The 14150-nt window shown below is 37.0% G+C and overlaps 3 protein-coding genes and 1 long non-coding RNA gene across 7 annotated transcripts; 1 reads left to right on the top strand and 3 right to left on the bottom strand.

Moving 5' to 3' along the window:
- Window positions 1-122: 122 nt before the first annotated feature.
- LOC108818040 (lysine--tRNA ligase, cytoplasmic) lies at window positions 123-3085 on the bottom strand. 4 transcript variants are annotated; one of them, XM_018590888.2, is made up of 11 exons: window positions 2868-3085; window positions 2638-2676; window positions 2361-2526; window positions 2081-2260; window positions 1896-1987; window positions 1233-1804; window positions 988-1144; window positions 775-918; window positions 613-681; window positions 388-531; window positions 123-291 (listed from the first exon to the last, which is right to left on the bottom strand). In XM_018590888.2, exons 1-11 carry the CDS (start codon window positions 2940-2942, stop codon window positions 253-255), a joined length of 1677 nt encoding a protein of 558 aa, XP_018446390.1. In that variant the 5' UTR covers window positions 2943-3085; the 3' UTR covers window positions 123-252. The 4 variants fall into 4 exon arrangements, with proteins under 4 accessions (XP_018446390.1, XP_056846611.1, XP_018446391.1 ...); XM_056990631.1 differs by having other exon boundaries at window positions 2361-2523; XM_018590889.2 differs by having other exon boundaries at window positions 2638-2673.
- A 1580-nt stretch (window positions 3086-4665) lies between these two features.
- LOC108814445 (uncharacterized) lies at window positions 4666-5999 on the top strand. The gene is made up of 2 exons (XR_001943656.2): window positions 4666-5345; window positions 5778-5999. It is a non-coding gene; the product is annotated as an uncharacterized LOC108814445 (long non-coding RNA).
- Window positions 6000-6282: 283 nt separating this feature from the next.
- On the bottom strand, window positions 6283-7210 carry LOC108814444 (thioredoxin-like protein HCF164, chloroplastic). Its single transcript, XM_018587014.2, has 2 exons — window positions 6684-7210; window positions 6283-6592 (listed from the first exon to the last, which is right to left on the bottom strand). The coding sequence occupies exons 1-2, from the start codon at window positions 7125-7127 to the stop codon at window positions 6440-6442; spliced, it is 597 nt and encodes a 198-aa protein (XP_018442516.1). The 5' UTR covers window positions 7128-7210; the 3' UTR covers window positions 6283-6439.
- Window positions 7211-8122: 912 nt separating this feature from the next.
- Window positions 8123-10967, bottom strand: LOC108814439 (uncharacterized). The gene is made up of 9 exons (XM_018587011.2): window positions 10371-10967; window positions 10171-10277; window positions 9986-10094; window positions 9860-9899; window positions 9659-9748; window positions 9454-9553; window positions 9224-9363; window positions 9043-9145; window positions 8123-8958 (listed from the first exon to the last, which is right to left on the bottom strand). Exons 1-9 carry the CDS (start codon window positions 10492-10494, stop codon window positions 8293-8295), a joined length of 1479 nt encoding a protein of 492 aa, XP_018442513.1. The 5' UTR covers window positions 10495-10967; the 3' UTR covers window positions 8123-8292.
- Window positions 10968-14150: the final 3183 nt, after the last annotated feature.

The following is a 14150-nucleotide window of genomic DNA, read 5'->3' as shown; positions in this document are numbered from 1 at the left end:
GTCGTCAATTAAATACTTGCTCTACTCGAACCAAACCGGTTAGGTCCTACCGGTTTGAATATTAATCAACTGGAGTATCTTTGGTTATGAATTCACAGTTGGCTCTGTTTAAGATGTCTTGATAAGAGAATTACATGAGTTCTTAGTTTTTCTTTTTGGACAATACAAAGTAGTATTATTTTTTTTGGTTTAATTACAAGAAAAAGCTGAAAACAATCTGAAAAAAACAATCACAAAATCAGAAAATATATTTCAGTCCTGGGGCTTCATTAGTGGGAAGGTTATAACTTCCTGCGAACAAGAGCATTTCAGACATGAGTACTTTTACTTAGTGTAGTATTTTTTTTACTAGCGTGGATTAAGAATGAATAAGAAAAAAATAGGGACCTTAATGTTCTGGGAGTCGGTAAGCAACATAGCAAGCCGGTCAATTCCAATTCCCCAACCACCTGTAGGAGGCAATCCATACTCTAGAGCAGTGCAAAAGCTCTCATCCATTGCCATCGCTTCTTCATCTCCACTTTGTCTATCCTGTAAAATATAATCTCAACGTTTCAATACAATGATACAACACAGACACAAAGAGTAGAGGCTAGATCACAATTATTATACCTTGAGCTGATCAGCAAATCGCTGACGCTGCACCACAGGATCATTCAACTCAGTGTAGGCATTGCAGAGCTGCATTCAAACAAATAAAAGACAACTGTTAGTATAGAGGAACTATACTGTTGATCATATTAATAAAACGTTATATATATAAATAAAGCTTACTTCATGTTGGTTGATGAACAGCTCAAACCGTTCAGTCAAGCCCTTGATGGATCTGTGCGACTTTGCCAATGGACTCATTATCTCCGGGTGGTTCATTATGAAAGTGGGGTTAACACATGTCCCTTCCACAAAGTGTCCAACAAGCTGCACAAAGAATTAACTAAATAAGCATGAACCAAAAATCACATAACTCATCTTAAGAAGGAAACTTACTTTATCCAGCAAACGAGCAGTTGTCATAGGAGGTGGGCACTTGACATCCAACCTCGCGCATGCATCAATGAGATACTTGTTAGCTTCTTCACTAGCCAAATCTTTTGGTATATTGAGATTAGCCATCTTCTCCAACTCTCCGATCATGTCAATCCTCCTAGAGAGATTAAAAAAAAAAAGAAGAGATTAGATTATGTTCTTCTCATAAGATAACTTTAAAAAAAAAGAGCTATGCGCTACCCAACCTGTATGGAGGAGCAAAGTCGATTACTATCGGATCCTTATCATAACCATTAGCATGGTACTTGACTCTGTAACCACCCGTTAGCTCCTTGACCAAACCACTCAACAAATCTTCAGTCATCTTCATCAAGTCATTGTAGTCGGCGTAAGCCATGTAGAACTCGCAAGTGGTGAACTCTGGATTGTGCGTCACGTCGATGCTCTCGTTCCTGAACTGCTTCCCAATCTCGTAGACGCGGTCCATGCCGCCGATCACGAGCTGCTTGAGATGGAGCTCGGGCGAGATGCGCATGTAGAGCTTCATGTCGAGGTCGTTGTGGTGCGTCGCAAAGGGACGCGCGGCTGCTCCGCCGGGTATCGTGTGCAGCATCGGAGTCGAAACCTCCACGAAATCAAGACCGGAGAGGAATCTTCTTATGTACTTGTTGATGTTATCGATGGTCTTGAATATCTGAGGAATCTCGTGGTTGTTCATCATTAGGTCGAGATAACGCTGGCGAAAACGAGTTTCCTGGTCCTTGAGAAAATATGTTTGAGGATGTCTTAGGTTGCCTGGAGACCATACTTCTCGCTTCTGAAGAGAGAATACGAAACAGGTTAAGTAAATGAGAAAGAGAACTCAAACATATACTAGCAGCAGCAACAAAGAGTTCTTCTCTCCTTACCTTATTATCAGCTCCAGGCAACATGTGGAGGCAAGGAGACAGCACAGTAAACGATCGTGGGAAGATACTTAACTCTCCTCTCTTAGTTTTTCCTGGAGAGAGAGAGAGAGAGAGAGGACATAACAGATTAATTACAAACGTTTCAGATTGAAGCAACATGTATAATCAATCACAAGTAAAGGAACCTGGAAAACCGGTGACGCCGACGATGTCTCCACGCTTGGCAAACTCATGGAGCTTTGCAAACTCATCTCTGTCTAGTTCAGACTTCCTTAAATCAGCCATTACTTGGACCTTTAAGCAACTATCATTCAGATCATAGAATGAAAGCTTGGAAGATGAAGATCTCTTGCTCATTATCCGTCCTATAACCAAAATAAAAAAATAAAACATTGAACAAAGATAAACTATATATATACTGCTTTATATAAAAGTTGATAGAAAGTATTTTATTATCATTATTACCAGCTACAGAAACTAGGTCGTCTTCAACATGGTCTCCGTTGAATAAGCTTTTGTACTTGTTAATGAACTCAGAGACTGAAATCGAGACAGAAAACTTGTGTGGGTATGGATTCTCTCCGTTGGCCTTCTCTGCTGCAAGATAATTTAATCTGCTCGCAAAGTACTGCTGCAAAAGAGAAAAAAAAAATGTTCACTCACGTGTCACACCCTAGAGCTAGAGCTGTTGTTGTTGCAATCAGTAATAATATACATAAAAGGGGAAGAGATGGATTAATACCGTTGAGTCCATATCATCGTTTTCTGCCATTGGGGCCTGCTAGAAAAAAAAAGGGTTCACAATTACCTTTCAGAATATTTTTGTTTATGATCAAATCGTATTCAACAATTCAATCCAGAATCCATATTAGACTAGGGCAACGAACAAATTGATTTCACTTAAGCACCTAATCTCGAAGAAACTCAGATTTGGTAAAAGTCAGAGAGGGAAATAGAAGAAAAGGAACTCACTTGTTCGGCTTCTACTACCTCTGCAGCTGCAACGTCCATGGAGCTAGAAGCGCGATCAAGGTTGTGGTCTGCCATCGGAGCGAGCTTTTCAACGCTTTTCTTCGGTTGACTAGGGGGTTTTCGAATGTGTGTGTTATGGTTTTATGATCTTCAGACCAGATCACGAATCATGTGTATTTATATACAAAGAGGAGAGGATCTCAGGGTGGGTCAACTATTAATTGGGGACCAAGTTTCCTTCCTAAACGCACAACATATTGTCGTTTCTGGAAACGGTAAGAAAAAATAAACCGACGTTTAAAATTAATTAATTTACACCAATTCTTTCGTTTTCCTATAAGAGATTAACACGTCACTTTTTTTTTTTGAAAGAATTTTAAATTATTCAACCAAAAAAACGTTTGTACAGAGATTATTCTGCAGCCTTAATACAAAAGAGAAACAAATGGGTCTAACTGTGACCATCTCGGGAATAGTAGGAATAAAAAGGAAAAGAATTGATGGGAATAAAATTATGGAAAAGATGAGGAACGGTTATTCCATATCAAATTTAGTGAGAAATAAATTTGTTCTTTAATTCTCTACAATAAAAGGAATGAGAAGGAATGAAAAGAAATGACTATTCCTAATGAATGGTAAAATTTGTTAGGAACATTAAGGAATGCATTATTCCTCTTCATTCCTTGGTCACCAGTTAGACCCAAAAACTTCTATTCTCTATTTAGTTTCTCCCAAACCAAGTCTCCATGGTCTTCTTATGCTTATCTCCTACTCTTCTTCTCAAAGATGTGATTTGATTACGAATTTGCTTATCCAATCGGACAATCAGATAAGCAGTTGGATGTGAAGCTTCCCCTACTCTTCTCACATTTCTCTCATGCCATAGCTCATAGATTACTGCCTGGAAACAATACCTCACCAAAAATGTCTCATTTCTTCCACGTAAACCTTCAGCCACTATTCTTATCATTCTCCCCTATTGATAGATACTCTCCTGCCACTTTTATATGAAAACACTTGTGTTATCGAATAATTTAAAGAGACCAAGAAAAAGGAAATTAATTTTGTAATAAGAAGGTAGAGAGAGATAGAGAAATAATGCGAAAAGATGGGATTTTGGTTAGGCAATAAGATTGTATAGTTTACTCATAGTCCCAACTAAAAACATTCTTTAGAACCTTCTACTTTTCTTTTTATCATTGATGGTCTTTGTTGAATCATCGACGAAAGCGAAATTTTCTTGAAAACACATATTATTAAAAACCTTATTAAGTCAGTAAGATAAAGATCGTGGTACAATATGCTTTCTTTCTACTTCTCCCATTTGTCTTCTTGCCGTAGATTAATAAATGGAGTATCAACAAGAGATCTCTTAGGAATATAAAGGTTCCTCTGGTGGTCATTATCAGTGATAGATCTAATTCACATTCAAAAGTTAGCTCAAGAGTGGAGGAATGCCCATACATTTATATATTGTCCAAAGACCTATATCCCAACCGATGTGGAATATATTAATAGCCCTCTCGAGATGTGGGTGGGAAACGGTCCAACGGAAACAGCCCAAGCCCAACATCGGATATACCACAGTAAGATGAACCATTTTTATAGGCTACATAGGTAGACAACTATTTATATGGAAAATCATCTGTTGGGCTTTCACTATGGACTCTGATACTATATTAGTGATGGGCCTAACTCACACCCAAAAGTTAACTCAAGAATGGAGGAATGCCCACACACTTATATATTGCCCAAGGACCTATATCCCAATCGATGTGGGATATATTAAATAGTCATCAAAGTGAACATTGAAGAAGCTGCTTATAGGTCAAAAGAACCTATCGATCAAGTGTTAGAATATCCAGTAAGTTTCCAAGACGATACCTTTTATTATTATTTTACTTTCATCAATCAACTCTGGAAACAAACTGAAGTGCACATGTGCTTATCCTACTCTAACTACATCAACATTTGCCTAAAAAACACTTGGTGTCTAATTGTCTAGATCACAAGCTAAGGTTATGTAACTGTAAGAGCATCTTTATCCCAGTCGCTAATGGGGGTTGCTTAACTTAATTGTGATTAAATAAAAATAGAAATTACCTTTTAATTGAAGCACCGCCGCTTAATTAAGCGAAGAAAGAGACGGTCGCTTATGGACACGCGTCCTTCATTCAAGTCTCCTCCTCTCTCTCATTGCTCTTTGTTTCTCGGTTTCATCTCTCTTTCTCTGGCCGCTTCGCGAAATCAGACGGCTTCGAATTGAAAACGTCGTGATTGATCTCTCGTCGTCGGGTGAATCAGTCGGCGATTCCGGTTCTCGTTCTTCACCTCTCTTTGACGACGATCAATCGGTGTGTCTTTTCGTGGTTGTTCAATCATGCATGTCTCTCGGTGGCTCTCCTGGACGGCAGATATGGAATCAGGTCTTGGATTCTTTGGGCTATATCCCTTTCCATTCTTCACCAAGTACACAAGGTGAGCGTGGGAAGGAATTAACTTGATGTCTCTTTGTTCTGTTTTGGTTATTGTTAAATAAGAAACCGATTTGTCTTAAACGCATGATCAATTTTGTTGCAAGTTTGTTTCAATTTTGAGTTCTTTGTTGGGGTGATTTCTGTCTCTTGATTATCTTGTTTATTTGCTCTAAGTGTTTCTGTTTTAGTTGCTCTAAGTGTTTCTGTTTTAGTTGCTCTTAAGTGGTTCTGTTTTAGTTGCTCTAAGTGTTTATGTTTGTTGGAGTTAATGTGTTTCTTGTTCTCCTAATTTTAATGGATTTAATGTTCTTGTTCTTGATCGTGTTCTCGTTGATGCAAAAGGTTATATTTCGTTAAGGTTATATTGTTGGAGTTAATGTGTTCCTGTTCTATGATTGTGGAGTTAATGTGTTCCTGTTCTATGATTGTGCAGGCTCTGCTTCACCCGAAGTTAACAAAGACGAGGAGATATTTGGAGCTTGTTGTCTTGTGTCATGGTTGTCTTGTAGTATTGTTGTCTTGTATTACACTATTACGGTTGTACTCTTGAAGGTATTTGGAACTTGTAGGCTTGTACTCATGTGTTACAGAATATTGTCTTGTGTCAATACTCAATTGTATAATTTGCTAAAAAAAATTAAGCAACCAAAAATAAGAGACTTGCAATGGAGGATCAAAAAATTGAAGTTGCTTACCCAAATCTCTTAGCACAATTTACTTCTTAAATACTACTAAAATATTACTAAGCAATCCAAAATGGGTTGCAAGGATAAAGATGCTCTAATGTCCTAAAAGTAATCAATGAATCTCTTATGTGCGAATATGAACAAACTCATTTCTTCGTCTTCGTACTGTCTTATTCAAATTCTCATTAGGACATCATTGAGTATACACATAAAGAGCAAATACACTTCAATTTGTGACTGTGAGTTGTCTCCTCGTGAAATTGATTTTCACCTTTTTAAAGACATAACGCCAACAAAACAGAAGGCAACCATAGTGAAAACCCATATGTACAACAAAGACATGTATTTTCACCATAATCTTCCACAACATTAGTGTATCAGAAACAAATCATACACAAGAATGGTCTTCTCAGACTGTAGGTGGGCGCTTCATCTTAAGAAGATGAGAGATACCGGCGATAACATGAGCCCGGCTACTAGGAACACCTGTCTTGGCCAAAGCTCGTCCATTTTTGTCCAACAAAACAAAGCAAGGTACATACTTTATATCATAGTGAAGAAGCTGCATTTTTCAGACACACACAAGCAAAAGTCTTTGAGTTATGTATTTGCGTTAGAAGAGAAAGGGAAAAAGAGCTAATCTTTTTTAATACCTCGGGAAACCATTTCTCGTTCTCCGCATCTGCCATGGTAACACTGAGCCAATTCGAGTTCCTTTTCTCAACCTCCAGAACGAAGCCGAGCAGAGAGTTGCAGAGTCTGCACTTAGGCGAGTAAAACTCGAGCACGGTCGCGTCCTTCTCGCTGGCTAACGCAGCTGCGAAAGCTCTCTGCTCTGCTTCCCCTTGCTCTGAAGCGCTTCTTAAAGGCTTCTTCTTTGGTCCACCGTGACCGAGCCCGAACGAGTTGAAGGAGGCGAGAGCGATCGAACCGACGCTCTGCATAGATCTGAAAAGCCACGGTCCTTGGAAGTCGCAGACGCTTTGAGATTTCGGTTGTTTGTTTGAAGAGTCCCATGGCCATTTCAAGCAGAAGAAAGGGTTTGTTGGAGTTGGAGTTGGAGGAGGAGTAGACGCGGTCGTAATCTTCGATTCCATCAAGTGATGCTCGACTTGCGGAGGAGAAGAAGACAGGAAGGAGTCTTTCCTCGCCGGAAACTTGTTAGAAGAATGCAAATTCTTCGACGGTCGACGAAATTATTAATTAGGGATTTTTATGATTTCGGTTTGCTAAAATTTTTGGGTTTTGGTTTAACCAAACCAAACCAAACAGTAACTCAAAGAATCGGTTTGTCTCTTATTTTATGTTCTCAAAGAGAGTAACAATTTGTTTGACAAAAAAAAAAAAAGAGAGTAACAATTTTTTTTAACTGAGTATCGAGTTATTTGTATACTAGAAAAGATGAGTTTCTGATCTCAAATTAAAAAAAAAAATATTAACAAATTGTATAGATTAATAGAAAAAGTTTTAATTTTTTAAAAATATAGTGTAATTAAGATTATTAGACGTAGTTTTTGATAAAAATTAGTTCATAGAAATACAGTGAAATCTCTATAAATTAATAATGTTGGAAGTACACCAAAACTATAATTTTTTATTAATTTATAGAGATTATTAATTTATTGATATATTAATTGAACCAAAGTTCAATTTGAAACTCTAAAATTATATTAATTTATAGAAAATTTTAGTGTATATTAATTTATCGAGTATTAGTTTAAAGATGTTATACTGTATTAGGTAAAAGTATATAAAATACATAAAATTTTTAGTTGCGAAATTATAGATGGATAATTTTCTCAGTCTGGTTTCTAGTAGAATAATATGTTAGTAATAAGAAGAAAAATGCAATTCTCTTAAATAGCATTTTTTAAATTTTTATCAAAAAAATAATTCTCAAAAAATAAAATGATTAAAATAGCATTTTTTTAAAAAAAAATATTTTTTATTTTTAAAAATTTGAATACAAACCCCATCGATTAACTCTAAACTCTAATTTTTACATTGACTAATCCAAAGATTATAAATGCATATTTAACATTCAATAAAACTGATCATTTTTTTCTTTGTGATGTTATTTTGTGATAAAAACTTATAAAAGGAAATTTCTCAAAAGAAAAATGTGTATATATCTTTTCTCATAAACTTTTGCATAGATCATGCATCTAAGATTAGATTTTCAAGTAAACACAATCCAAATTCTTATCAACTCGTATGTTTGCAGGCACACTCTTGGCAGAACGATAGGAACTTGAGCTTCTTTTAGAGCCAAGACCTGAAAGCCAAGCAGCGTGTCTTACGTTTTCTCCTCCCCAAGCTCTTGTTCTTACCACCCTTGTCTAAGTTCCCATTCTCTTCTTCTCCTGTCTCCTTCTCTCTCTTGTCTTCTTCACTAAAAGCGCTCATCTCTTGTTTGACCGTTGAGGTTGAAAAATCTTGCCTCTCTGATTTCTGAGGAACATTTTCAAAATGCTCTAACAGGCTGATTTGCTTTGTGTGATCATCCCCTGCTCTGTCTGGCGGCAACTCCTCAGCTTCTTGAACAGGAGTTGTATTTCTAACCATGTATATCACTCTATCTAGAGTCCCTAAAGCTTGTTTTACCTCTGGACTTATGCAAAACTGTCTTCTGATGTCGCCATTAGTCTTGCCATTTATATTCCCCTCCTCTGAAGAAATACTTTCCTCAAACTCATCATCTTCTTCAATCTCAGGAACGGTTTTTCTACAGTCTACATGTTCATTTTCAATAACATCGTCATCATTCTCATGTTCCTTATCGCCATTCAGTTCATTGGCTTCTAACTTTGGTTCTTCCTCACTTGCCTTATTATCAGTTGAGTACAGAGCTTGACGTATCTTAGTGTACAACGGATCAGCTAAAGCTCTGCTGTAATCTTCATCAAATTTAGCCACCGATGCAACTGACTGTTTACATTCATGTCAGAGAACGTTATCAAAAACTGCACAAAAACATTAAAACAATGAAACCAAAAACTCAGGTTTACTTACCTTTTTATATAATCTGAAACCGTTACCAATGAGCTGCCTAGACACAAAATTCATAAGAGACGGAGGGACAAAGTCCAGCTTTATATCTATATCCCCTATCGTCCTACAATATTCAGACATAAAGCTTTCATAACCAAAAGAACAAGTAACATGTTACACTAGTACAATGAGTCACACCAACCTGAAGTAACTCCTCTCTGGAGTAACCTTTTGTAAAACAAATCCGCCTACGATATCAATCCTCACCGCACCAGGTGTTACTGACATAACGTTCTCGTTGATCTCCTTAGAGGAAACTCCAATGCTATCTAAATCAGATATCTAAAAAAAAAGTTGCAAAAACAAAATTGATTTCAGATCATGTCAAAGAACTTTCATACATTAGAGAAGGGTTTTTGATTTTTTTTTTACCGTGTTGAGAAGGATGACGACTAAGCCATCCTTAAAGTATTCAAACAAAAAATAGTGAACAATAAGCTCTCTTTCTGCTAATGGCCATGGTACCTTCATCCTTTCTTCCCACAAATGTAAAGATTACTCAGGTTACAAAGAAACCTTTAAACGAACTTTTGAAATAATGAGGATTTTTTTTTTTTTTTTTGCAATTGGAACATACCTTACAAAACATACTTGTTCACCAATCCGAACCTTTTGCAAGCATGTGCTTTGTACAATCTTAAATGGCGGAAACGTAAACTGCGGCCACCTAACACATATACATATATATATAAATGAATAAGAAAACTAGAGTATAGAACTACTAACAAGACATGAGTTCCTGTTGTTCATAGTCCAAAATCTTGTGACATTCACTAACCATTTCTTGTAGAGTGTTGATTCCCACGAAACGCACAAACCTGCATCATCATAAGTACATTTTCTATACAAAAAATTTTGAATCTGAAGTTTATATTATAATAGAAAGAAAGAAAAAAGAACTTACATTCATGGACAGGGGCATCCATGTAACCTTCAACGAGCATAGTGTGAAAAGGACTTCCATCGAGACCTTCACGGTACATGACACGGCAATCTTTAAGATCATGTTTCAGCTGTATAAAATAAAACACTTTTTATTTTCCAATCCAAGATCACTGATATAAATATGTGAACAAGAGAAGAACATACTTTCCAATCACTGCTTCCATGATGATCCGTCATGGAAACACTTCTAAGCTTGGTAAGTAGCTTTGACACATCAGCTGTTCTTTTATCCAATATATTCTCATTACACTCTACAAAATGACCACACCAACAACATGAGGCAAAATCTCAGTGTGTAAAAACAAAAACAAAAAAACGAAACAAGGTTTTTCAGAACAGAGCACCTTGGGAAGAGCAAAGCTGGTTTCCGAGAAGGGATTTGAGAGTCTGGTCATTAGTGAGATCAGGAGAAGACAAGGTTTTGTCTAGCTTGTCTCTGTACTCACAGATCTCTCGTTTCTTCTGCATAATCTCAAACTTGGGACCAGAGATCAATTCACAATCAAACCAGCTATTATAAATAGCATAAACCCCACCAGAAGAATAACTGAATTTCTTCAAGTTTTTTTTTTATGATCAGATCACAAACAAAAAAGAAAGAAGAAAGAAGAAAAATATTAGCACCAAAACGTGACCGACAAGAGGGAGAAAGAAGATGAGACGTTTCTTTGTATGGAGAAAATTCAAAAGTGGTCCATTTCCAAGAATAGTCTCGGAGTTACCAACAAAGGGATGTGGAGATTGCGTAAATGACAAACGATTAATGTCGAGATTAGGACATAAGAAGAAGAAGAGATGATACTTGACAAATATATAGGTTTTAGCATAACAGAAAAGTCGGTGTCAGAACGAGTGTGAAGAAGATAGGTGGGAAGTTTTTTTTTTTCTTGTAAGAAAAGATAGGTGGGAAGTTGTCTGCCTCTTAATCACATCTATATCTATCTATATTTCTTCTTCTCTTTCATTTTTTTATATAGTATATGGCTATATGCAGAGGACAAAAATAGCCCATACGTAGGAGATGATGATGATGATAATGCCAGCTGAAACCAAACATTTTTGGGGGCCCTCTTTGCTTAAATCTGGCATCTCTCTCCTGAATCCTGACTAATTAATTCTCTTTTTGTCAACTTAAAAATATTTAGTGCAGGTAAACACAAATAAAATCACATTTCCACTTTAAACATATACTTATGTTCAAATTCATTAAATGCTAGTACGGTGGCTGAACTATACATTGAAATTTTCGATTCCCTACATCCCCACATTTACTCACGCATCGCGAATGTTCGATCCCAGGCTGACCACTTTTTGTTACAATGTGATTGTTGATGCTCATAGCAAAAAAACCATCATACAAAGTGATAAAAGAGAAAAGGAAATCTAATGATGATCCAACATGAATGGGCTTTGTCTGAACGTAAGTGACATCAGTCATCCAGTGATACAGGCACCAAGAGGGACCTTCTCAAGCTGGCTGGATAGATAGAAGAATCAATGGACCGGCTTGTGTGAGATGGATTGAGATGGAAGGCTTTGATGAAGATGATGATGGGATGATTAGATCCGGTTGTATTGAGACTTGCAAAGCACCAATGGAGGATGGGAAACAACAAATGGTCGTCTAACCAACTTGCTATCTCAGTGGATGAATGATGGTGTGATGATGGAGTATGGATTCAAGCTGCTTGTTCGTATAAACAACTCAGCAAGAACAAAGAGATGGAGATGGATAGATTTGTAGATTGAATCACACAATCTGATGGATCGAAGTGTAACCACAAGTTCTATGGAAAGGAACTTGATAAAACACAATTGCTCTCAAGGCTGCTTCTCACAACACACAAGAAAGACTTAGGTATTTGCTAAAGGCAAACTGACTCATATATTTCATAAAGGTTCAAAAATATACACAACTGCTTATAAGGGACTTATATAGTGTCCAATGCAGCTTTGCCCTTCTTGGGGACTTGAAACAAATACATAAATGATTATACTATTATCTAGGACGAAAATATGGCTAAACAATGCCTTAAACTAATTAAAATATTCAGAATAAACTCAGCAAAGAAACAAGAGAAATCAAAGCAATGGTTAGTCAAAAATAATCCAAAATATTCAAATATGTTTCCATACCTTTGCTCTTGGACGTGTGGATAGATAAGGAAAGTCTTACTAGCCGTTGCTTGATCTTTGGAGAGGCAGAAGTGTGATCTTTTTGCACATATGAGGCGAGCTGGCAGATAAGGAAACCTTTTATTTGCTGTGAATGATCGATCATGCCTTGTATTCTCATATGGACCGCCTTGTATATTCCATAGTTCTTTCTCTTGACTTTCTTGGATGAATCTGGACGACATTATGGCTTCTGGATGGTCTTGATGATCTCCTGGTTTCCAAGTATACGTTTGTGATGCACACAAGTTGAGCAAGTGAACACTTTCCTTATATAGAACCATTCTTGCATATCTTAGTAAATAAGATGCATCTTCAACTTGTGTTGGACTCTGGCCTTGAAACTTCTTTTTCTGGACTTCTAAGAGGTACTCCTTTAAGGCCCAGCTTGGTTTACACGAATATTCCTCCTGATTTGGCTGATAGATACCTTGTTTCTCAAGAAATGCCAATTCGGATGCAGTGGAGGTTGTCTGACTTGTAAATAGCATATCTTCCAAACCATTAATCCTTTTTATATGAAACCAATTCTCCGCGTGCTCTTGTTGAGTGTCGAATCCATGCAAATTGGTTTCGTGACAAACTTCCTCCTGGTTGATGAGATATGGCATTTTTAGTGCACATATGTCCTTGTTGGCGCCATGGTTAGTTGAGCAGGGTGTTGGGTCGACCTTTGGTTCAGCTACTGGTTTGATGGCCTCATCATTCCCTCCCCTTTGTAAAAGTTTTGACCTCAAAACTGGATAACCTGATACACCACAATAGAGCAAGTCAGGTTTCATTCTCTTTTGGGATTCCAAAGCCTTACCTTGATATTGTTTTGGTTTGGGGATGGGTTTTGCATCTGGTGGCTCCTCTTTGAAAAGATGAGAAATGATCACGCCTCTGTACTGGATATTGTCATTGTATCTCTTCTGAGGTTGATGGTACTTCACACTTTTGGTAGTCTTATAGTTGACCATCTTTGGGACTGATTCTCCAAGCATTAAAAGAGTATCCGGTGGGATTTCTTTAAAGCTTTCTTCTTTGCAACCTGAAAAATTCTCAACATTCTGGACAAAGACCAAATGAATTATATCTGATAGTGAAGTCTGATAAACAGAATGTCTTAGGGCCGGAGTTACCTTAGGTGCTTCAGCATGATGAAGAATTAAATTCTTCTTTGGACAACTTTGGATTGATGGCTGCCTTTCTTGCACCTGTTTACCTAGGCTGGTATGAACATCTTCTTGTCTTATACCTGGATCAAAACTTTCTGGCAAAGACAATTGAATCATATCTGGATAATAAAATTTCATAAGAATTTTAAGATCATAGAAATTTTCCTTGTTGATGCTGAATTTAAATGGCATTGGTTCAGCATCTCCTTGAACTGATTTCTGGAAAGCATCTATTGAAATCATGGCTAAGGCATCTTGTGGCAAAACTTCATCACGGTTTGGAATGCCTTTTTCTTTGCTTATACCTGGGTCAAAACATCTTGGCAAAGACAAGTATATTATATCAAAGTAAAGAAATTTATAAACTGATGAAAACAAAGAACAAAGAACCTTAATTTCAGCTGTGGCAGCAAGAAATTCTCTTGCTTTGTTTGGTTTGTTCTCACCTTGGTCTCCTGTACCTATTTCACTTCCTCTTGGACAAGACAAGTATATTAATCTTATCATGGAGTTAATATTATCATTCTTATCTAGAGTGAAATTTACCTCAGGTTTTAGCACTTGAACAAACTTTTGTTCAGATTTCAGGTTCCACTCATTGTGTGGCTCATGAGTGAACTTGTGTTCTGTTTCTTTCTTTGACACTTCAGTAAGCATAGAGCTTTCATTTGTTTTCTCTGGGTCATGAACAAACACATCAGTACCAGTATCTAAAGGTGGTGTTAGACACTTACCTTGGTAGGATATTTTCATCACTGGTTTTGCTTCTTTAAGCATCTTAGGCTGCAT

Source organism: Raphanus sativus, chromosome 7 (genome assembly GCF_000801105.2).
Source record: "Raphanus sativus cultivar WK10039 chromosome 7, ASM80110v3, whole genome shotgun sequence".
NCBI lineage: Eukaryota > Viridiplantae > Streptophyta > Magnoliopsida > Brassicales > Brassicaceae > Raphanus > Raphanus sativus.
This window is presented reverse-complemented; position numbering and strand designations above follow the sequence as displayed.